At 32.7% G+C, this 26,086-nt stretch overlaps 2 protein-coding genes across 2 annotated transcripts; both read left to right on the forward strand.

The window, feature by feature from the left end:
* The first annotated feature begins 8,621 nt into the window (after positions 1-8,621).
* On the forward strand, positions 8,622-11,868 carry LOC141663743 (putative disease resistance protein At1g50180). The gene is made up of 2 exons (XM_074469553.1): positions 8,622-9,602; positions 9,679-11,868. The coding sequence occupies exons 1-2, from the start codon at positions 8,690-8,692 to the stop codon at positions 11,469-11,471; spliced, it is 2,706 nt and encodes a 901-aa protein (XP_074325654.1). The 5' UTR covers positions 8,622-8,689; the 3' UTR covers positions 11,472-11,868.
* Positions 11,869-18,989: 7,121 nt separating this feature from the next.
* On the forward strand, positions 18,990-23,832 carry LOC141668344 (putative disease resistance protein At1g50180). Its single transcript, XM_074475197.1, has 2 exons — positions 18,990-20,136; positions 20,963-23,832. Exons 1-2 carry the CDS (start codon positions 19,113-19,115, stop codon positions 22,708-22,710), a joined length of 2,772 nt encoding a protein of 923 aa, XP_074331298.1. The 5' UTR covers positions 18,990-19,112; the 3' UTR covers positions 22,711-23,832.
* The last annotated feature ends 2,254 nt before the right edge of the window (positions 23,833-26,086 follow it).

Raw genomic sequence — 26,086 nt, forward strand, 5'->3', positions numbered from 1 at the left:
CATGTATCATTCATTCAATACATCACTTCTGTTTTTGCACCTCTTCATCTCCTCTTCCATCTCTAACTCTTCAGTTTCTACTTCTTTTTTAAACTCTCTTTCTTAATCTTTTCATTTTCTTTTCTCACTCTACTCTCTCATTCTCTCAAAATTCTACCCTAAAATCTTCTTTTCTTCCATGGCTCGCCGTTCGAGATCCACCGCTAACCAAACCCCGACCCCTGCTCCGTCTGGTTCGAAGCGTCGTCGTATGGCCACAATCGTCTCCGAAGCATCTAGTGAAGCATCTCCTAATTCTTCCGAACGCCATGCAAAGGAAAGCACTACTAAGGCATGGAACAAGTCCATTCTAAAAGAAAGGTTGTGTGATACTGATCTTCTCTCCAGGATTGGCGTATCGTCATTGTTTGAAGCTGTTGGGTGTGCTGGGTTATTATCGCCGTCAGATGTAATCTATCCAGATTTGGTGAAGGAGTTCTATGCGAATTTTTCGATTTTGGCCGACAATATTGTGTTCTCTTCGGTGAAAGGTAGTCCAGTTTGTTTTAAGGCGGATTTGCTGGCCAGGCTCACAGGCGTATCCGATCAAGGTCCCTGCCCGTTTACCACTCATCAGGCGTTTGACGAGATTCCTGGATTGCAATATGAGGAACAACTCAAAGCTATTCTCGGTAACAACTTTGTTTCTGTGTCTGTCAAACCATTGGTAACTGATTTAACTCCTATGTGCTTATTATTGTTTAAATTGTTTCACTCGAATGTTTTGCCTCGTAAATCTGGTCGTGATAGAGTAACATTTCAGGATTCTATTCTTCTGTCAGTGTTTGTTAAGAAAACCCCTTGTAATTTGGCTTCATTGATTATTTCCAACATGAATCATTGTGCTAAACATGAATCCATGCATCTTCCATACCCTGCTTTGTTAACAAAGATTTTTCAGTATTTTCGTGTTCCTTTTGAGACTGCTAAATCAGAAAGTTTGAATGTTGTTTTTGACTTGTCTGTGTTAACTGCGAATGGTCTCGTAGTTACTGAATCAAATGATTTGTTGTTTGATGATGCTTCTAGGAATATTGGTGGTATTCCTAAGTCTCCTAATTATGCCTCAGACCCCTTTGATCAGCCTACCAATACTCTTCTTAATTCTCTGTTGATCAAATTAAATGAAAATTCTGCTGCTTTGGCTAATCTTAATCAGCATTTTGCTTCTGTCAAAACTCTTGGATCACTAACTTCTGAAGTTAGTATTCTCAATGCTTCTTTTGAGTTGTTTAGGAAGTATGTTTGTTCATCTTTGGATGATATCAATGCTAAACTCTCTGTATTGCATACTTCTGATGTCAAGTTGTCTAAGACCATAGATTTTGAGTTTGGGACTCTGCAAGAAGGGATGGTTTCCTCTGCTAAGGCATGGGAAAAGGAATTTGTTAAGTTGTTTTTTAAGCTTGGGTCAGAGACTAAGTTTTTATCTCAGCAGTTGTCAGCCATGCAAGACAAGAGCAAGATGTATTGGCACAAGAAAAGAGATTGGATTGGAGATTGTACTCTAGAAGAAATCACTGCTCCTCTGCCACTCCCTGCCATTCCTCCACCTTCAGTTTTTGGTATGATCAGAGAAGAATACAAGGCTAAGATATTTGAATGGCTTCGTGAACGGGACGGGAAGGCACCAGCTCAGGAAGCTTTTGACAAGCTATTTTCAGAGTATGGCTCAGCTCCGGTGTTTCCTTCATCCCAGAACAAGGCTTCTGGTTCAGGCAAAGGCAAAGGCAAAGGCAAAGCTCCAGTTCATGTTGATGACGATTCTGATTAGAGGACCCTTTTATGATGAAGGGGGAGAAATTATGAGATGTTTTTAAGATGTTTGATTGATATTTTTAGACGATGATGGGTTTATGGGTTTATTTGGTTAAGAGTTTATTTGGTTAAGACTATGTTTCTGAATGGGTGTTTTTTTATGGATGTTTTGTGGATGACTTTGTGATGTTGGTTTATGTTTTTGATGAATGTTTTTGGATGACTTTGTGATTAACTGATATTCTGGATTTGTTAGATAACTATTGCAACTGGACATCCTGGTTTAGGGATGGGTTGTTATGTTTTAAGTATTTATTGATTGAGACTGTTTCTTTTATGCATATTGATCTCGTGTCTCATTCAGTCTTTAGTTGTCTCATTATCATATTGATTGCATGTATTATAAACTGCAAAATATTCTGTTGTATCTAACTCTGTTTTACAGGCCTTTAGTGTTTTTGATAGGGGGAGCATTTATGCTTTCTTTGTCATCATCATAAAAGGGGGAGAATGTTAATCTACGAGTTTATGATGATATTCAGATTGCAACATATCAGACAGCAGTTTAGAGTCCAGAGTTTGCAGTTTGTTCAGAAGTTCCAGCAGAGGCTATTTCTCAGGATTAGGTTTGTTAGGGTTTTGTGTAAATCTTGTTTATCTGGATAAACCTTATCTCAAACAAACTCACCACCTTATCTTATAAATCAAGTTTAAATCTCTCAAGCCTTATCTCTTTACTTGATTTATCTCTTTTTCAAACGTACTAACAGATCAGTTTAAAAGTTTCATTCAAATATTTTCAAACAAACTTATCTTCCAATCTTATCTTGTGTTTGAAAATAAATCTGTTAGAACTTTGCTTATAAATACAACTCTTCATTTCAGATTTGTAGCTAACACTTTCACGAGAATCCTTCATCATCTGAAATTATTTTCTTGTTTCATACCCGAGATATTCATATCCAGAAAAACAAGAAACCTAGTTTGAGTTGTAATCAATTTGTTTATTCTTATACTTGTGTATTCATATCAACTTTGTGCCGGGTTGTGGCAAGCTTGATTTCAAAGTATAGCAAGGTAGCTAGAAGGCTAAGGAATAGCAGTGGGCTAGGTAGCAAGGTAGTTTGGGAAAGGGTTTCTTTCAGGTGCTATATTTGTAATCAAGGAAAAGATTGTAAGTTCTTTTATTAAAGTTGATATAATACATTCTCTATGCTAGTTGGCATGGGGACTTGGATGTAGGCCATAGACTAGGTGTAGGGGCCGAACCAAGTGAAAACTTCTGGTGTTTTTTTTTACTTTTCAGTTTTTCAGCATTCTGCATTTTATTTCTGTTGTTTATTTTCGACAGTGTAATTGAGACTGTCCCATACCCTGTCTCATTTGTAAAGGGACTGTCCCATTTGCATAAGAGACTGTCCCATTTGCCTTGACAGTTAGAATATTATTTTATCTATCGAGCCATCGAATTTCACGTGTTTAATGATATGAGTAACTGTGCTGTACCATTTCCTTTTTAATTACTCTTCATGTTCATGTCATTTGATTTGTATGAGTTTACTTCAGTTCTTTTCTTAAAAGAAGTTTCTGAGAAATACCTGAAGTATTAAGGAAGTTGAAGTCTTGCAGATATATAAAAACATCATTTGTACCATTCTCTTATATATGTGAAAGACAGTTTTCTTTATCCTGCCAAGTTTATTATTGTCAAAAAGTCGAAGCGAGTGTATTTGCTATAAAGGTCTAAGCGACTGTATTTGCTATAAAGGTACTCGAAAGATATGCAAAGGAAGCCTCTATTTCCCCAGAAGATCTTCTTCATGATTTAATACAAAAATGCAGCGTGCATGCGGACAATAAGAAAGCATCTCAGTTCAGAAACTGCTGGTTATCTTAGAGTTCAAAGTTCAGATGCATGTTTTCCAAGAATTTAACTGAGAAGGCATGGTGGATGTAATATAATCTAGCAGGGGAACTAGACATTTACTCAAACTAGTTTGATATAAAAATATTAATATTAAATAATAATTATAGAAATTAATTTTAAATTATAACTAAAATATATAATAAATAAAATTGTATTTTTATTACAATTTTTCTTTTGAAATTATATGTAATTTTCATTAACTCAAATTTTATTAGAATAACAAAATCAAAGTTTATTATGTTTCTGTTGTCCGAAAAGACATAAAAATGATTCCATTTTATTATTTTGATAAAAATAAAAAAGAATTATACGGAAAATAGAAATATAATAATTATAATATTATTCCAACAATCTATATTTCGTTAAAAAATAACATAAAACTTTACCTGAAATAGAATTAAAAATATCTAGGAGTGAAACCAAAATACGGCCTAACTGTACTAAGATAAAACCAAGTACCCTGTGAAGAAATAAGTTAGAGTTCTACGGAAATAAAGTTGTAATTATAATACAGTTTGAACAAATTATTATTTTTTAGGGATGAAACCAAAATACATTGTCTATAATATTCATATCATTTTATTAAAATGGAATTCCACCAAAAAATAAAATTCTAAATTAAAATATTTCAATTTAAACACATGACATATTTACTTGACCGTGATTTATATTTTTCGGAAACTATTTAGTTGGGCCAATTTATGAACCTATTTATTCTAAAACATTATAAAATAGGATTCGAACCTATATAAATAATAAAAAAGCATGGCTTCTAAAATTAAAAAAACGGGTAAAAATAATACATATAGAATTATAAGTCATATATAAATCAAAAAGAATAAAAATCATACACTTAATCATAATCTAAAAGATAAAAGGTTAAATCAAAAGGTGGTGGCACCAAAATATAAATAAAACCAAAATAAGGTTTCTTATTAATAAAAGTTATTAATGTGCACGGCTTCTATACTCTTTATTAATAATCGAATCCATGTATAATTTGGTGCTAAAAGTACCAAAGTATCAAAATTTTGGTACTTATCTGAGTTGACTTCTATTCTCTATCAACTTTGTTTTTAACACAACTCGACTTCTAATCTTTGTAAATTTTATTATATTTTTAATAAAATAAAAATATTTTTTAAACGATTTGTAAATTATATTAAAAAATTATTAAGTTACGTTAAATTAATTAAAAGAACTTATATTTATTTTGAATTTTATAAAAAGTACATACTACAAACTACTAACACGAATTGACTTATATTCTCTGTAAACTTTATTTATTTATAAATTATATTAAAAATTTATTAAGTTACGTTAAATTAAGTAAAATAACATATTTTTACTTTTATTTTAAAAAACTACTAACTACAAAGTAAACTATTAATACGAATTGACTTCTACTCTCTATAAACTTTATTTTCTGTAGTATTATTTTAAAAATAATTAAGTAATAACAAATGCCTTTAGTAACATTTAATTTGTGTTTCGCACGGATTATGAATAATTCTCTACAAATATTAATTCAATATTTTTAGTCTTGGTCCCGTGTTTCGCACGGATTATCAACTATCTATACTAATAAGCGAAACCATGTTTAGGTCCCAAATCTTGGTACTCACTATAAAATTATACAACTATTTTTAAAATTTTATGTAATAAAATCTCAATTGACAAAAATTAATTTTTGCTCTCTGTAAATTTTATTTTTCTTAAATTTTTATTTGTTGCTGAACATACAAGCGTCGGTTTACTTTAAAATAATCGTATTAGTAAGTTAACATGTGAGATTTATATAAGTAAATAATTAGGTACATGCATAACTAGAATTATATGGTGAAATTTTAGAATTACACTTAATTTCGATTTTTTTAACTACATATTTAAAAAGCATTTTATATATTACATTTAGATCTGTATTTTGCACGGATTATTAGTTTCCGTTTTATGCAAATAATAATGTGATACTATTATTTTTTAATTTCGGGTCCGTGCTTGGCTGGTTACCAACCAACTAGTATTTATTAACAAGGTAGAGACTTTAAATGTACATATTTGGAGATCAAACAGGTTTATATTTTTTCTGTTTTAGCATCTAGACTAAGCATAAAGATAAAGATAGACCTTGTGGCTTGTGGATTTCATGGAGCCAAGATATCCTGGCTTAGGTAGTTGTAGAGATGCACAAAAGGCCCACCGGGCCGGGTTTTGATCGAGCCTTAAAAAGTCCGGGTTTTGACCGGACCGGACTTTTCGGGTTTTGACTTTGACCGGGCCGGACCGGGCTTTCCGAAAATGTCAGAGTCCGTTTGGGCCCTCGAGGCGGGCCTAACCGGGAATTTTTTTCCGGGCCGGATCGGATCGGGCCGAGTTTTTTTTTTAATTTAAATCGGATCGAGTATTATTAGAGATTCCGAAGAATACATATGTTAGCAACTAGATCATCGTAAACATATATTAGTTTACATAAAATATTTTATGAAAACATTACTCCGTTGAAAATATTTAAATTCGGCAAAAAATAAACATGTTTGTAGAATAATATGTTTTATCATTGTTATGATAACAATTATATCCAAATATATATAGTGTACTTATTATATATTCTTTCATTATTTATGCAACGAAGTATATAAATATTATTATTAATCAAAAATATGTAAATATATATGTGTTTAAAGTATTATTTATATATATAGTAAATGTGAATTTATAAATATATAAGAAAATATATTAAAATAATCAGATTATAACCGGGTTTTTTCGGGTTTTTAATCGGGCCGGACCGAATCCCGGGCTTTTAACCGGGCCGGGCCGGGCCGGGCTTTGCCTAAAAATATAGGGTCGTCGAGGCCCGAATCCCGGGCCGGGTTTGACCGGATTTTGACCGGATTGGGCCGGGCCAGATTTTCGGGCCCGAGTTTTTTGTGCATCTCTACGTAGTTGTTGCGAAATTAAAATGATTAAAATGATTAATGCTTATTTTTTTTATCTTTCTGAATAAATAAGATATCATGTCATACTAGCGTAAAAATCCGTGTACAGTCATATTTATATATAAAGTAATTTCCAGATTAAAACTTAACACAATATAAATCTGGTTTATATTGTGTTAAGTTTTGTAAATCTGGGGTTTATGAAATCTAGTACAATAGCAGTAGAAATTTGGGTTTATATTGTCTATGATGCATCATAGACTATTGTGTTAGGATAAGAAAAATTTATAATCCTTATTCGAATTTGGTTTATATTTGATTTGTAATATTCGAGTCTGTATTATATTCAAATAAAAATAATATTAAATTCGAATAAACAAGATGAAATATCATATCATATTCCGTAGTCTTGGTTGTAGATCTCAAAATAAGTTTTAATAGGGTCATGTTCAATGGAGAATACATTTTAACTTGAGAACAATTGTTTTGATTTTTAAAAAAATACAAATAACGTAAAATATATAATCTCAAATTTGTTTTCAATCACACGCACATATCGGTTCTGTAACGTACCTCAAAACTTTTCGCAAAATAATAATCAATTAACTTTGGCACGCAAAAGAGACAAAAAAATTGAGTAAAATAGTCATCGGGGTTGAGGTATTTGCAGTGTACTAACCCCAAGTAAGATCTCTCTTAAATTTAAGTTAAAAGCAACTCCAACCCAGAGTGCCAAGATGGGTGTCAATATCACGTGGTGTTAGCAATTTATTGGAATTGAGTGGTGTCATTGGAGTGCCAGATGACTTGGCATGGGTGCTAATTTGGTAATCAAATTATTCATTTGTTAACCGCTTATTTGCCTGAACCGTTTGCTTTATTCGCGTGCCGTTCACGAGTCGTCCAATTCTGTAATCGGCCCAGCTCGGTCCGAACCGTATATCCTCGCGTGCCGTTCACGATTTCAGTTGTCAATAAATCGGCCCGTTTAAAATTCGGTCCGGCACGCTCGGCCAGCTCGTTTGGCCGACTCTAACTGTGGGACTGAATTGGGATGGGGCGGGTGAGCAGCGTTGGGAGCTGATCACTGATCAGTATTCAAAGCTCTTTGAATAGATGTCCCGACTTTTCTCTCTACCAAACCAAGTAACTTTTTGAATAATCGGGTCGTTGTGTATTGTAACAAATACACAACCAGATGTGTAAATAGAATTACCAAGCAGCCCGGACAGCTTAATTAGCCAATTGACAGGTACGAACAAGATGAGCAAAAGCAAACTGATGAAAACCAGCTAACAACTGTGATACCTAGCTAGGACATTAAACGCTAAAATTTCAAGAACATTTTGAGTCGTTAAGTACATTATCATGGAAATATCTTTGATTCTTTTCACATTATACGGCCCCATGGCCATGTGATATTTGCATGCAGTACCGCCTCCATCCATCCCTCCCTCCCTCCCTCCCTCGCGCTCGCTCTCTCTCTCTCTCTCTCTCTCTCTCTCTCCCGCCCTCCCTCCCTCTCCCTCACCCTCTCTCTCTCTCTCTCTCTCTCTCTCTCTCTCTCTCTCTCTCTCTCTCTCTCTCTCTCTCTCTCTCGATCTCTCTCGGTTGGCTACAAGATAAGGAGAAACCTATTCATAGAAATATTCACCTAGGTACTTAGCAAAAAAGAAGAAGAAATATTCACTTATTTTTAATATCAGACCATTCAATTCATCAACTCAGAAGCAATAGTATTTTGGTAAGTATTCTATCGATCACTACAAGATATTGCACATTTATTTCAATATTGTCATAGCTGCTAAACTGATGCAGTTTATATTGTTCGGTATATTTCTTTCTGTATTTTGTGCTTACGATAAAATGTTATATAATCTCTTGTCTATGTCCTTTCATTTTAGATATGGCTGAGACAGTGGTCTCTTTTGCTGTGGAAAGACTGGGAGAGTTGTTAATCTCCGAAATCAAACATTTACATGGAGTGAGTGACAAAGTTAAGGGAATTCAACGTGAGTTGGAACGAATGCAATGCTTTTTGGAGGAAGCTGATAGGAAGCAAATTCAAGATAAAAGCGTACGGAAATGGGTTACTGAAATCAGGGAGCTTGCTTTTAAAATAGAAGATGTCGTCGAGACTTTTGCGGTGGAAGTTGCAACAAAGAACCAAAAATCAAGCTTTAGAAAAATGTTGCTCAGATTTGCTTGCATTCTGAGTGAAGGAGTAAGTCGCCGCAACATTTCTAAGGAGATCAAATCTATAAAAGACGAGATCACCGGTCTCACAACAAGTCTACAAACTTATGGTATTACAAAGGGTTTACATGGAGGACAAAGCTCTAATTCAGCTGTCAACCTAAGAAGTAAGAGGATGTTCTATGCTCATATGGTTGAAAAAGATTTTGTGGGGATGAAGAAGGACTTGGAGCAATTGATTTATAGTTTGAAGAAGAAAAACAAGGGTTGTGAAATTGTTTCAATTTGCGGAATGGGTGGACAAGGAAAAACTACCCTTGCTCAAAAACTTTACAATCATAACGAAGTTAAAGCTCATTTCCAAAAATTAGCATGGGTTTCTGTTACTCAACAATTTGACCGCGAAAAAGTTCTTAAGGAAGCGTTGAAGCAACTCATTGATGATACAAGAAAGAAATATGTTACTGATATGGACGATGGGGAACTGGTCAAAGAACTTTACCAAGTTCAGAAAGAAAACAATTGTCTAATTGTTCTCGATGACATCTGGACACTTGATTCTTGGAGAAGACTCAAGGATGCCTTTCCCCTTGGACAGGCTACTCATGGCAGCAAAATTTTAGTCACAACTCGGAACGAAACAGTTGCTGAAATAGGCCATGTTCATAGAATCGAGGGTTTGACAGCTGAGGAGGGTTGGCAACTTCTTTCTAAAAAAGCAGGAATTAGTGACATATCGTCAGGTTAGTTTATATTTATGTACTTGGTGGTTTATATAAGTTAATGGCATATTTAACTGTCCTACATGTTAATTTGCAGACAAAATTGTGGCCTCCCAGATGAAAAGAATAGGAAAGAACATGGTTGAAAAATGCAAACATTTACCGCTAGCTATAACGTCCATAGGAGGGATTCTTAATGGAAAACAGGTGGTAGAGTGGGAGATGATAGACAAAGACATTTCTTTTTACTTGGGAGAGGGAGGATTAAACAAAGATGATGAATACTACACAGTGAGACAAGTTTTGGGGCTGAGTTATGATAGCCTGCCTCCTCATTTGAGACATTGTTTTCTATGTTTTGCAAATTTTAAGGAGGATGAAGAAATTGACACCGAGGAACTTTATATCCTTTGGATGGCAGAAGGTTTGATATCAGCGGAACATAAAGCAGAAGGAATGATGTTGTTGGATGTAGCTGATAGTTTTATGGATGAACTAGCACATCGAAGTCTTGTTCAAGTTGAAAAAAATGCAGATAAAGAATTTTCATGGTCAAAGAACGAAACATGCAGTATTCATGATCTTATTCGTGACTTGTGTTTGTCTAAAGTTAAGGAGGATAAATTCATGAAAGTTGTTCATTTACAGCCCCAATCTGAGGATGAATCCAGAGCAAGCATTGCACGCAGGTTATGTATCAATCCATATGACGAATCTATGTTAAAACCTTATAATAAAGATGTGGTTTCACATGTTCGGTCTCTTTATGTTGTTGGTCCCGAGTCAGTTGATGATGATGTTGTGTGCCTGTGGCCAGACAAAATCCTTAGTCTTCAAAAATTTAAGTTGCTCCGAATTTTTTCAGCACACCAATTTCAGTTTACTAGGCAAAATATGGAAATCATATCTGAGCTAGTGTACCTCAAGTGTTTGAGTTTACACGAATGTACCATGGAAGAGTTGCCTTCTTCAATAGGTAACCTGAGAAATTTGGAAATCCTTGATCTTAAGTGGTCTGAAACGCGTATGGTGGCAAATGTTTTATGGAAGCTGAAGCACTTAAAGTACTTGTATCTTCCTCTAGATTGTGAAGCAGTTGAGAAGTTGAGATTCAAAGGGCTAGATGAGTTAGAAGTGATATACGGTTTTCACACAGATTATTGTGATACATTTGAGTTGATTGGATTACGCAAGCTCAAAGTTTTAGGGGGAGTTCTCTACCTGAGAGATGTTGATTCAGACAAACCTATTCTTGATTTTATCAAATCTAGGGAATTGCGTCACTCAGATCTTATTATTGGTGTTGGAGATGGACTAAGTTTGGTATCATGGTTACAGTGTTGTTTCATTAATGTTTTACAAATTAGAGCTTATATATGCAGATTACCAAAGGAGTATGACCACACTCGCTTCTCTTCTTGTCTTAGTAAATTGACGTTGGTCGACTGTAGAATGGAGGAAGACCCAATGACAATACTGGAGAAACTTCCTAACCTATGCAAACTTTATATGTTTAAAGATGCATATTTAGGAACAAAGATGGCATGCACAGCCCAGGGTTTTCCCAAACTTGAATATTTATCTCTCAACTTTTTGAAGGGCTTAAAACAGTGGAGAGTGGAAGCAGGAGCCATGCAAAATCTCGATACCTTGAAGATTGTGTCTTGCAGTAAGTTGGAGATGCTACCTGAAGGGTTGAGATACCTCCATGTCTTGGAAACCCTCATGATTGGAAGCATGCCTGATGTATTCATAGATAGGATAAGTGGGATAGATGGGGCAGAAGGCGTCGATACGTATAAAATTTCTCACATACCCAACATTCATGTTCATCAGAAGGCTAAGAGGGGTGGCCAAGATATTTGCCAACTCCTGCCAAATCATCATTAACCAATGGATACGGATACGGGTGAAGGACAAATTTAGCCTATTTTTACACAAAATTGACAAAAATAACCAATTTCTGAAAAGTTGGCCAATTTTAGCCGATGGGATACACTAACAGTGTAGTATCCACTTTATACAAAATACCCAACTGACAGTGGAGTATCCCATATATGAAATATCCAACTACCACTGGAGTATTATATACAAATTGGGATATCCAACTAACAGTGGAGTATTCAATCGGTCAAAATTGGCCACTTTTTTCAGAATGGCTATTTTTGTTAAAAATTTTCAAAAATCGGCTATTTTTGTCATTTTTTCTACGGATACTCAGTCGTGATGTCCTGTAATTTAACCGTTCTCTAGGACATAACTGTAATATCCTGACTATCAATCAAACTTTTCTCTTCTGGCTGTATTCTATCTCTATGTTTATAAAAAATTTCTCAAAATAATTACTCCCTCTATGTTTTAATATATGACGTTTGACTTTTTGATACATATATTTAGGAGGGTTGATCACATAGTTAGAATTATTATTTTAAAAAAAATTCTTTTTTTTGCATAAAAATACGATATCAAAACTTTTATTCACAAAAGTAATTTTTCAAAAAAAATTATTTTAACTATACGGTCAAACCTCCTAAACATGTGTGCCAGAAAGTTAAACGTCGTATATTAAAAATAACATGCATACAAAGTGTCAAAAAAATTAAAGGAGTCAACTGGGCTAAGTTATTTGCAGGTTAATTAATCCATAGGTAAAACATCTTTCAAATCCAGTTAAAAAGATGACTGTAAAATTTCGAGTATAAAATTCAATAATCAAAGGAAAATTGTACCTAACATAAGTTTGTCATTTTTCCCCAAAAAAAAAAAAGTTTGTCATTTTTCTGTAGTGTGGGCTGATCCCTGATCAGTATTAAAGGCTCATTCAATTATCAATAGATGAGTTGGCTGAGACCTTGTGAGTTGTGAATTAATGAATTTCATTCATGGTGTCAATCATGGTCCCTTTCCAAATTAAAAATGATTATTGCTCAATTATTTTTCGATTTTACTGAACTCAACAAGATTTTGGCCCCCACCAAAATGTATATTTTTAAGTCGCCAACAGCTTATGCCAGCTCACAGCCAACTCATCATCTCTCCTGGTTCAAATCTCAAACATAGTTGACTAGTTAAAATTCTAATCCTCTTTCCCGATCAATTTCTCAATTTCGAGAGAGTGTCTGATACGTATTTTAAGATGAATATTAAGTATAGTTTTATTAATTTATTTTTTAAAAAATTTTATTTTTCTGAATAAAAATAGAATGTTTAAACTTTTATTCAGAAAAAAAAAATTAAAAAATATAAAACTATATTTTTTATTCATCTTAAAATGCGTGTCGACACTCTCTTAGAAACGATAACAATTAGGAGGGACGGAGGAAACACTTGGCCAGAATTAATACTACCTGATTTCAATTTTTAATGATATTTTCATTCACTGTAATTATTCTGAGCCCACGGGCCTAAAATTAGTACATAAAATTATTAAGCCATTGAAGAGAAATGTGAGAGTTTCGAAAGAGTTCTCAAAATGGTTCTTAATAATTATATATGTTATTATATTATTGGTTAATATCTATTAAATAAAATGAACTCTATTTTCTTGTATATGAGCCCTCCTCGTGCATATATATTAGTCCACTAAAATAAATATGTCATGGTCGTTAGGGGCGGAACCAGAAATCTAACATTCGAGGACCAAAATAAATAAAAGTAGAAAACATATCGATTTATTTGAGATGTGCACGCCTTTCTTTGAACAAATAAAAAGAATCAATGATTTCATCGGCAGAAATGGTCTCCGCAATCTCCTTTTCAATATACACTATCAAATCATCCCTAAGAAATTCATCTTCCATTCGATTGCGAAGACTTGTTTTCACAATTTTCATAGCAGAAAAAACTCGTTCAGATGTTGCAGTAGATGCTGGAAGAGTCAAGACAAACCTTAATAGTCTATCAACTAATTGATACATATCAGCTTTCCCTGTGGTTACCAATTCATGACATAAATCACCAAGAGTAGACAATAAAAACAATATGCTGCATCTTTTTCTGGGGAGTACTCTAACCAAGAAAATTTATCAAACCAACTCTTTTGAAATCGACGGGGATGATTTTCTGGACCAGAGAAGGGATAAACTTGCACAGGTTGATATGGGCCAAGATCAATGTATGCTCTCCTAATTAAATCTTTTTTATTTGGATGATAAGTCTCCATTTGTTTCCCCAAACCAGGATCACGTATTAACGAATTGAAATCAATAATTTCATCAGTGTTCTCAGAATCAATACATTCATTAACAATCTCTATATTTTGAGGATTTTGCTCGGAGTTTCTGTTTATCCCACCAAAAATCAGAGGCTCAACATCTCCGGTGACTTCAATTGAGGCGGCAGAAGGTTCTTCATCTTCACAAGTTGTTTGCTTCTTCTTGGGTTGAAAATATGATGTAATTTCTTTTCTCTTACTAATATTTACGGATTAGATGTAAAGGTAGAGTAGATAAAGAAAGATGATATTAGGAATTGTAATTTTGTAACTTGTATGTATAGTGTGTATTGAGGGTTTTTGGACCGGAGCAGAACAACTGAACAAGTATGTTCTGTTTTTTTACTTTAGTTTTAAGCATCTTTTTTTTTATTTCAAATTGTTCTATCTTTATCTTATATGTTTATTTATTAATTATTAAAATTAATGAACAAATTCTATGATTTCCATCTAATCAATATTATTTTGAATGAAATAATTAACAAAATCAATAAAATTTTGTATAATCAATTCTCAATTTCAATTTTTTTTTTTAAATCGAGGGGGACCAAGCAAATTTTTGATAGTAAATTTTAAAATTTTATATTAAAATTTTGGGGTTATTTCGCAGTTGGCGGGGACCGGGCTCCCTTCGGTCCCCGATCGTATTTAATTTTGGGGTGATTCTGGTTGATTCCGTATTTTTGCAAAAAAAAATTAGAAGATAGTAAAATTGAAAAAAAAATTAGAAAATTTAGTATTTCTGGTAAATTCATTTTTTTTATGGATAGTGCTTTTAGTAAATCATATAAAAAGGAAAACATTTGAGTTGATATAAAAAGTCAGCTTAGGCCAAAGTTTCATTTTCAAAAAGTAAAAGATGGTTAGTTTGTATCAATTATAGGACCATAATTATATACTAGATAGGAGTAAAGAAGATAAAATGGCTTGGTTCGATCGTCAGAGCTAATGTTTTAATTAAGTATTGGTGATAATATTATAATTAATAATGAATCACCATATCTAGGGTTTGTTGCTATTATATACTTATAGTATGTTATTATCATCATGTAAATAAAGTTATTTGAATAAAAAAATAATAATATTATTGATAAAAGATATTCATATTAAAAAGTAAATAAACCAACTCATTTTGTAAATATAAGTAACAATTAAGAAATCATTTGTTAGCCTTTTTAAAGTAGTATTATTTTCTTAAAAAAATTGGAATGGGTAAATTTGATTTAAAATATTTTTGAATAGATAATTTTAATTTTAATTTTATAAAATGAGTAATACATCTAGATTGAATTCAGGTATATAATATTACATATATTTTGTTTCATTTTGTAAAATAAGAAAATTATCTTTTAAAAAATTTAGAATACATGAATCATATAAAACATAAAAATTAGGAAGAAATATAAAAAAAATATAAAACTATTATAACTCAAAATTGAAATAAAATTATAAAAGAATACATTTAAAAGTACTACAACAATTGATTAGTAAAAAAAAAGTACTATGACAATTAGATATTTATATCAAAAATAAATAAGTCAACTCATTTTATCAAAAATAATTCTTATGTAAAAAATTATTTATAAATTTTCTTATGCATGACACAATGTAAAGTTAACTTTTATATTCTTAAATAATTAAAACATTTACTATATATTTAATTATGAATGTCACAAATTCTATAAATATTAAATTTTGAAAAGAAATATAATAACTATAAAGAATTGATATAATTTAAATAAAATACACCCCTTTCTCCTTAGAGTGTTGCTATTATGTTATATTTATGGTTAGCAAGTCATTAATATTATCATTATCATCATGTAAATAAATTTATTAGAATGAAAAGCAATAATATTTTTGGTAAAAGATATTCATATCAAAAAGTAAATAAGTCAACTTATTTTCTCCAAAACTAATTCTTATGTAAAAAATTAATCATAAATTTTCATGTGCATGACTGAAGTTAACTTTTTATAGTATTAAATAATGAAAACATGTACTATATGTTTAATTATGAATGTCACAAATTCTATAAATAATAAATTTTGAAAAAAATATAATAACTATAAAAAATTAATACAATTTATACTAAAATAAAATTTAAACTAAAATACAAATTTAATAAAATGAAAAAAAATACCGACAATAGATTGTAAAGTATATATTTTAAATGTTATTACAAAAACTGAAAAATTATAAAATATTATTAAAAACACACTTAAAAAATAGTAAGGTACAAACTGCAACTAACTTTTCAGTTTCCGATCAAACTCCTTTAATTATATGTGACAATCAAATTTAAAAATGTAATAACAACTAAATGGCAAGTTTGAAAAATAAAATTCTTTTGAAAAATACATCATTTTAAAAAAAAATATGTACAAATATATATTACATGTTATTAAAATGTTAAAATATTGAAATAAAATAAAAAAATAATTATGCATAATTGTTAAATACAGTTATACAGATTAGTAACACTTTAAAAGGCGTAATATTTTTTTGAATAATATATTATACAAATGTTGTCATGATGAAATATAAAAATAATAATAACTAAATATATAAGTATAAAATAATTAAGAAATATAAAAATTGAAGTAACAAAAATTTTATATTAAAATTTAGTAAAATAAAGAATAATTATTGGCTTCGATTTTTTTTTAAAATATTTATAATCATTCGTGCATGCATAAAGTTAGTAATACTTATAATTTCAAGTGGAGTATTAGGTATGTGAAGTAGTCAGCGGGTTCAGGATAGTAGTCTGCTGGTTATACGCATGTTCATTTAAAAGATCCCATGTTCGCATTTATAATACCCCATCTCTTCGAGAAAATCAAATACTTCTTATTTTCTATTATGTTTGACTTTGTGTAATTATTTGTGTGGGACCGGCAAATAATTCGACAGATATTCAATTTGAAATTTGAAATTATGAACTTATGAAACCCGATTGTTTAGATTGGGATGTCAATTTAATTGTTATATCCGAATATTTTTGTGGATTTAGATTTTAGATATACTGATTCGAAAATCGAAACTCGATATAAATCCGATTTAAACCCGAAATTAGGAAAAAATTATTATATATATAATATAATATATACATATATATATAGAGAGAAAAATTTCATGGAGACCACATTTTTATCGGAGATCTCGGAGACCACCTATGCTCTGCAATCAAAATAATATGAAATATATTATATTGTGAAGTATGTTATATGAATATCACTAATTCATTAAAATTGTTGAAAATGGTTTAAGTTTAATAAGTATAATGTGTATGTTCTGCAATTTGAACAAATGTTCTGCAAAATAAACATGTTTCGTAGAATAAAACTTTTTGTGATGTTCTACATGCGGTACATGTATGATATTCAAGATTTTGAATAAAATAATGATTTTTGTTGAACATTATTCGCAAAATAATACGTTTTGCAAGATTTTAGTTGCAGAACATAAGTGGTCTCCAACGAAAACGTGGTCTCCATAGAACTTGACTCTATATATATCAATGTATAATTTTTAAAACATATATTTATATTTATGTTAAAAAATTAACTAATAATAAACTCAATGAAATTTTATTATATAATTTAAATTGGTGATAAGTTGAACAAAATATCTTCAACTTATAAATTTATTCAATTAAATTATTTTTTTTAAAACTTTAGCTATACTTATAATAATACAATTAATGTTGTGTTATGACGGAGTGTTTGAATATGTCACATTAAAATTATTCCGTGCAATTCGTGTGTTCATTCTTAAGCACTTGTAATATTAATGGTTATACAATTTTTTTGATTTTGGGTTAAGTTTCGTGTTTCGATTTTGGGTTCGGTTTACGGGGTTTTTAGTATGAATATACAATTCAAAAAAAAAATTGGGTTTCAAGTATCGGATATCAAAAATCTGATGACTTGAGTTCTGATATTCATTTTTTGGTATTTTTCGGGTTCGGGTATAAATAAAAATTTCGGATTTGGATATTAATTCTGTCATACCCTACCCGATTGTCATCCCCTATATTTGAGTCTGTTTTGATGGGCATTTTAAAATATTAATATATTAGTAAATTACAGGGTGTGGCTAAGTTATACACTCATTTTCAAAATATTGGCAAAATTTTCACATTCACAGAATGGTGGTCGAATTTCCTTTCAGCCTTTCAAAAACGTGTATGTCGTATTGCCGTTAAATAATCACTAACCGATCTAACAGAGTTAAAGGTAAAATTGGATTTTTACTATTTTTATGAATTTTGGTTTTTTATGAATTTCAATTATTATCCTCATCTTCAAAAAAAATCCCCTCTCCTGTTTTCATTTTCTCTCCGACGATTCTCTATCTGGTGCTCCCACCTGCATCCACATCCCCAACTCCAATTAAATAATTGTAATTGAGAAGTCGGTTTGACCTCTTTGAGACATGTGATTTCAGTGGCTCATGTTCTCCGTCTCCGATCACTAACAAATCCAGTTTAAATAAATTCGCGCATATTGATAATTAATGAATTTGTATGAATCACAGGGAGTTGTGTTGTTGTTTGATATTAATCAAGTACTAGATATGTGATTTGGAGTGAAAATGGGTAAAAAAACAAGCGAAATGGGAAGTTTTAGTCTCGTACGAGGCTTTCGGAGAACCTGACCGGACTTGGGCTAGCCGGTCGGAATCTGGATAACCAAATATCAGGCAGCTTGTTCTTGAGCCCCGACTGATGTTCTTAGGACCCGCATTTGTTTTATTAACCCGTTTGCAACCCATCTTTTTTTAAATAATTAATTAATAAAAATATATGAATTAGTCTGAATTTATAGAAATTATTTAATAAATAATTTAGGTAAACATTAGTGAATTATCCAATTATCCTTGATAAGTTAACGGTGTTAGTACAAATTTGACGGCAGCCACGTTTTTTAAAGGCGGAATGGAATTTCGGTCACCGTTCCGTAAATATGAAAGTGCGGCCAATATTTTGAAAATTTGTGTATATTTTAGCCACACCCCTGTAATTTAATCTTAATATATTTTAAAAAAATAGAATATTAATTTAAAAATAATTCATTTTTGTAAATTAGAGTATTGATTATCTGTTTTTTTATTGGAAACGTATTTAATGTTCTTAATATGCGTTTCTATAACAAAATTACAGGTAGCTGTTGTGCATTAGATCGAGCATACCCCTTGTTTCCAAGGAGAAGTAAAGTTCTCTCTTCCTCGACGACTAATATATAACAAGACAAACCTGTACAATGAAAAGTCCCCATTAACAAATTTCCTTTTCTTCAACTCTCTTTGTCTCTATGGCTGAAACAGTCGTCTCTTTCGCCGTGGAAAGACTGGGAGAGTTGTTAATCTCCGAAATCAAACATTTACATGGAGTGAGCGACAAAGTTAAGGAAATTCAACGCGAGCTGAAACGAATGCAATGTTTCCTCAAGGAAGCTGATAAGAAACAAAACCAAGATGAAAGAGTAAAAAACTGGGTGGCGGAAATGAGGGAGCTTGCTTTTAGAATAGAAGATGTTATCGAGACTTTTGCCATTGAAGTTCCTACAAAGATCCAAAACTCAGGCTTCAAGAAGATGTTACGTAGATTTGCTTGCATGCTTAGTGAAGGAGTAAGTCGCCGCAACATTTCCTCAGAGATCGATGCTATAAAAGACGAGATGGCGAATCTCAGAACTAGTCTACCCAGTTATGGTATTACAAAAGGTTTACAAGAAGGAGAAATCTCGAATCCAACAAGTAATAAGAGGGTATTCTATTCTCATATCATTGAAAAAGATTTTGTGGGGATGGAGAAGGAACTAAAGCTGGTGATCTCTAGTTTGAAGAAGCAAGACAGAGGTTGTGAAGTTGTTTCAATCTGCGGGATGGGTGGGCAAGGAAAAACTACTCTTGCTCAGAAACTTTACAACTATTGCGAAGTTAAAGCTCATTTCCAGAAATTAGCGTGGGTTTGTGTTACTCAACAATTTGACCGCGAGAAAGTTCTCAAGGAAGCGTTGAAACAACTCATCCCTGATGCAAGAAAGCAAGAAGTTACTAATATGGACAATGGAGAATTGGTGGGAGAACTTTATCAAGTTCAGATAGAATATAATTGTCTGGTTGTTCTTGATGACATCTGGACAATTGATTCTTGGAGACTACTGAAGGATGCATTTCCGGTTGGAGAGACTGCTAGTGGTAGCAAAATTTTAGTCACGACTCGTAATGAAACAGTTGCGGGAATAGGTCTTGTTCATAGAATCGAGGGTCTGACGACAGAGGAGGGCTGGCAACTTCTTTCTAAAAAGGCAGGAATAAGTCACATATTCTCAGGTTAGCTTGGAATACCTCTTTTTTCATTATTTGGTGATATTATATTGATAAATTTGTACATATGTGCAGTAAATTATCATAAGTAATACTTGGATACAAGTTGTTTTACTGTTTTTCGATGCATGTCTTGATAGAAATATATGCTTTTTAGTACTCCAAGTCCAATGCATTGTTGTAAAAGTCGTGAGAAGATCGGTCGAGATACCGATTTGGGATTAATTGAAATTTGGGGATTAATCGGATTAAAAATCAATCAATCAATCGTACCCAGTAAATACCGTCTAGGACAGTGTCTAGGGAGTCTAGGACAGTGTCTATGGAGGTTATAATGTCGTAAGCATTTTTACCCTCATTTCAAAAAATGAAGAGACTATTTTCTCAAAAGACTCTAGGCTTGTGTGTGCATGTTTTAGTGTTCTAGGTACAAATTGATATACAATGATACATAAAAGTACGTAAAATTAAGCGGAACAATACCTTGGCTCATGGTTTTCTTGACATTGGACTTACCTATACCGTAAGAACCATCTTCCTTCTTAATTCTTAATTCTTAATTCTTAATTTTCACTAAACCCCAAACTTCGTAAAGATTAATCGGATTTAAAAAATCGAATCGGTTGGCTACACCTTGCAGGGGATTAATCGGTTGAACCGAGGATTTTTAGAACAGTGCTCCAATGTAAATAATATATTATAATTTTAAACTAAATATACACAAAAAATAATAAGATTTTATTTGTATTTCTAGAATTGACAAAATAGTTAATTAATTTCATTATGTTATTAGTGATCGCCCTGATAACAGTGTTATATTTCATGTTTGCAGACGAAATCTTAGCCTCTCGGATGGAAATATTAGGAAAGAGCATGGTTGAAAAATGTAAACATTTGCCATTAGCTATTTCATCCATAGGAGGAATTCTTAATGGCAAATTGTTGCGAGACTGGGAGACGATAAACAAAGATATTTCTTTTTACTTGCTACAGAGCGAAGGCTCAGTAAGCAAAGATGATGAATACTACACGGTGAGACAAGTTTTAGGGTTGAGTTATGATAGTTTACCTCCTCATTTGAGACACTGTTTTCTCTGTTTTGCTAATTTTAACGAGGATGAAGTTATCAAGACCGAGAAACTTTATATCCTTTGGATGGCAGAAGGTTTGATATCGGTGGAACATAAATCAGAACGAAAGATGTTGTTAGAGATTGCTGAAAGTTTTATGGATGAACTAGCACATCGAAGTCTTGTTCAAGTTAAGAAAAGAAAAAATGAAGGGAAGTCATGGTCAAAGTACAAAACATGTAGTGTTCATGATCTTATTCGAGATTTTTGTTTGTCTAAAGCTATGGAGGAAAATTTCATCAAGGTTGTTCATTCACAACTCCCATCTGAGGATGAATTGAGAGCAAGCATAGCACGCAGGTTATGCATTAATTCATATAATGAATCGATGTTAAGAACTTGTGATAAAGATATGATTTCACATGTTCGGTCTCTTTTCATTGTTAAAGGCTTCCCCGGTTCTGTTAAAGATTATTTCTTGTGGCCTGACGAGATCCTAAGTCTTCAAAAATTTAAATTGCTCCGAATTTTGACAGTGAAGCAATTTGAATTGACTAAGCAGGATATGAAAATGATATCAGAGCTAGTGTATCTTAAGTGTCTGAGTTTACACCAATGTAAGGTGGAAGAGTTGCCATCTTGGATCGGTAACCTGAGAAATTTGGAAATCCTTGATCTTGCGGGTTCTCAAGCAGGTAAGATGGCAAATGTTCTGTGGAAGCTGAAGCGCTTGAAGTACTTGCACCTTCCTCAAATGTTTCAAGTTGAGAAGCTGAGATTTGAGGGGTTAGATGAGTTAGAAGTGATACACAAATTTGACTCAGATTATTGCGATCTAAGTGACCTGATTGGATTAAGTAAGCTTAAAGTTTTGAGTGCAATTCTCAGCACAAAGACGGATATTGTTTCAGGCAAATCTGTTCTTGATTTTATCGAGTCCAGGGAATTGCGCCACTCTGAAATATTCATCGGTAGTGAAGATGAATTCTGTTTGAAGTCATGGCTGGAGTGTTTTTTCATTAATATACTAGTAATGTATGGTCCTATCTGCAGATTTCCTAAGGAGTACGACACCACTAGCCTCTCTTCTTCGTGTCTTAGTTATTTAATGCTATCCGGTTGTGGAATGGAGGAAGACCCGATGATATTTTTGGAGAAACTTCCCAACCTACGCAAACTTGGTTTGAATCGAGATGCATATCTGGGAACAGAAATGGCATGTACAGCAAAAGGCTTCCCCAAACTTCAAGTGTTATATATGTACTCATTGAAGGGCTTAAAGCAATGGAGGGTGGAAGAAGGAGCCATGCCAAATCTATCGTTTTTAGAGATTGATTGTTGCGTAGAGTTGGAGATGCTTCCAGAAGGGTTGCGATGCCTAGCAGCCCTGGAATCCCTCAGGATCAGAAACATGCCTGGTGCATTTATAGAGAGGATTTATGGGGTAGGCGAGGCAGAAGGTGTAGATATGTACAAAGTTTCTCATGTTTTGAATATTGAAGTTTTTTAATTTGGTAATCTCGGCTTTCTTCTTCGTCTGGTATTGATAGTACTTAAGGTTTCTTGGACTTGTATGAAACAATGTCAGGAATGGAGGTATATAAGCATAATTTTATTCAAAATTCCGCAAATGTGATTGTCGAATACATCTGAAGTTGAGAAAAAACGAGCCACATCACAGTAGTACCTGTTCCTTGGATTTAGCAGTTGTATGCCTGTTACTTGTTTTCGAGTCTCATGGATTTGGCAGTTGTATGCCTGTTACTGGTTTTCGAGTCTCGTGGCTTTAGCAGTTGTATGCCGGTCACAGGGCGTCCTTCCTTGTTTTCGAGTCTCTTGGATTAAGCAGTTATATGCCTGTTACTGTTACTGGTTGTTTAGATAAATATAGCTGGCAAATTAATTTTCAAGCTGATTGGTGTTGCCTGATGGAATTTGATTTGCATCTTCCTCCATGAGATTGATTTATACTCTCTCCTAGGCCTGTTCACGAACCGAGTCGAACCGAGTTTTGATATAAACGAGCCGAGCTCTCTTTCTTTTTCTGACGAACCGAGCCGAGCCAAGTTTCCTTATCGAACAAAAAAACGTGTTCGAGTTCGAGCTCATTAACTAACGAGCCAAACACGGCCGAGTTCGAGCTTTTAACGAACAGCTCGTTAACACCAACCCAAATTCAAGCCCAGTCCATTATCCAAGAATATTAACCTAGAAATCACCTACTTCCTTTTCTTATCTCTCACCACCTCTCATATTTGCTGCCGCTGCTTCTTCTTCCTAATCAAATACTTAGATTCAATTAAACACAAACAAAACACATACAATTAGACACATCTCCGGCGTAAATAGTTTGAACACACATACTTAAACACCAAATACATACAATTGTGTCAATCATATGCGGTGTTACATGAAGAACAGGAAGTAATCTGGAGTGTTATTCATGTTTGTTAATTGATTGTATTAATTGATTTGAAGCAATACAATTTAGTTGCGATATGGGGGAATAGTTCAGTACCTGTATGACTGTATCCTCGTTTCTCTCCATCGGTGTGTGACACAGCCTGTGTCTCTCCACCTTTCCATCTTTCTGTATATATGTATAACTTGGGTTATGTATTGTTAAAATATTTTGAAAATATTATATTTATTTCGAGCTTTAACGAGCCGAGTTCGAGTCGAACGAGTTCGAACCGAGCTCGAGTCGAACATAAAAAAACTCGGCTCGAGCTCGTTTTCTTAACGAACACAATTTTGTGTTCGAGCTCGAGCTCGAGCTCATTTTCTTAACGAACCGAGCTGTTACCGAGCCGAGCTCGAGTTTGTTCGCGAACAGCTCGGTTCGTGAACAGCCCTACTCTCTCCGTCCTTTTGATTTGTTATCAAAAAAATTGGGCACGGAGATTAAAAAATATGTATAAAGTAGTAAAAAAGAGAAAGAAACGTGGGTGGACTAGTGAGACCCATTGATTTTTAATATATAAAAGAGAGATAGTGGAGTAAAAGTAGTATGAAAATGGAGAAGAGTGGGAAAAGGGGGACACGTCGACTATTTTTGGTAAGATTTGAAATGTAAAGAAATGAATAAGATATCCCAAAAAAGAAACCGTAAAGAAATGAAAAAGACGGGGGAATACTATATTTTGTTTGTCAATATTAATTACAGAAGTAAGAGACAAAAATTTGTATAAAACACTCTTTTGTCATTGGAACACAGTCTTTAGTCCTTACAAAGAAACATGGACGGAACTATGATCATTAGGTAGGGAAAGTAGAAACTCTTTAAGATTCCAATGCTTTATGACATCGCTTCAAGCTACAAAATGTGAATGTACTGAGTTGCATCCTGAGCCTGTTAAAAGTGAAGGCGAGATTTTAGTCATGGAGTTCGGATATCGGATGTTACCCTTGTGCGAGATTCAGGTGAAGAGCATGAATGGATTTTAAGTGCCGATCATATGGTCTTCTGAAATGGTGCAGGTTTAATCAATTCATTTGGTATTTTGTTAAACTTTGTTCTATTATCATGGTAACTGTTCCCCAAATGAACGGAACCGAGTTTTTTTTTTTTATGACCTATCCGAGCCGAGCTTTCTTATCGAACAAAAATCATGTTTGAGGTTGACCTCGTTAACTAACGAGCCGAACACGAGTTTGTTCGCGAAAATAAACGAGCCGAGCGAAGCCAAACCGAGCCGGAAAAAATTCAGGTCAACTGCTATTTGACTGTGAAAATAACTTATCAAATAAATTTTTTTTTTTGAAATGTTTGTTATATCAATAAAATATTTTTGTTATATCACTAATATATATATATATATCTTGATATGCGTATCCATACTGCGATACAGTTATATCACAGTCTTGTTCAAGTTAAAAAATACTCCATCCGTTTCAATATAACTATCCACTTTTAAAAAAATTATGCATATTAATAAATTGTAATATTCTTAAAAAAGTTATACTAGTTATCATATTTATTGCATTGAGTATATTAATTACACCATTGATGGTAGAGAGTTTTAGAAATATAAACTATTGATATAATAATTGTGTGTGGTGTAGTGATACCTAATTGTAGACTTTTAGTATTTTTATGTTCCGTAACTCTCAATCGCTGTGTATTCGTGAATTTAAGGTGTTCGTTAATTAAAAACTAGCATAATAACCCGTGCGAGACACGGGTCATTTTCTAGATTTTTTTTATACCATACAGTTATATTAGTAAAATTCTTGATCGTTTTCTTATTGATAAATATTGTATAACGTCTAAAACATATCAAATACAATTTTAGTATCTATCAGTGTGTATAATTTTCATGTAAAACATTAATAACGTTCATAACATTTTTAATATATCTTATTAATCATAATACATATTTTCTTGTTTATATCGTGTAATTTGTATTTACTAAATGAATACAAGCAGGATAGTCACTGTACGTGTGTACTTGTAAAAGGAAAAGATTGAAGTTAATCCATCAAATATTATCAATATGTTTATAAAAAGAAATTAAAAATTAACATATATGTATATTGCAGAGTCGAGTAAATTTTTTAGTTTTGGTCAAATAAACCTGGAGTAATGAGATATTTTATTACTAAAGTCATTACTAATTTATAACTACCTTACTTAATTTAAAATGACTAGTAATGCATAATTAAAGTGGTCAAGAGCTGCAATCGTAATATTGAAAAAAGTTTACATTACAATTAATATAAGTTTATTTTTTAAGAAAAATGTTATTTTTTAATTCAACATTTATGTTGATTTAATATCATTACTAATGTCTTAATTCATTAACTAAAGTTGATCCCGGCCGTGTACTTAGCTTTAATCCTCTCTATTATAAAAAGTTAATTTTATAAGATGTCAGATAATTGTC

Source organism: Apium graveolens, chromosome 6 (assembly GCF_009905375.1).
Source record: "Apium graveolens cultivar Ventura chromosome 6, ASM990537v1, whole genome shotgun sequence".
In the NCBI taxonomy this organism is placed as follows: Eukaryota; Viridiplantae; Streptophyta; class Magnoliopsida; order Apiales; family Apiaceae; genus Apium; species Apium graveolens.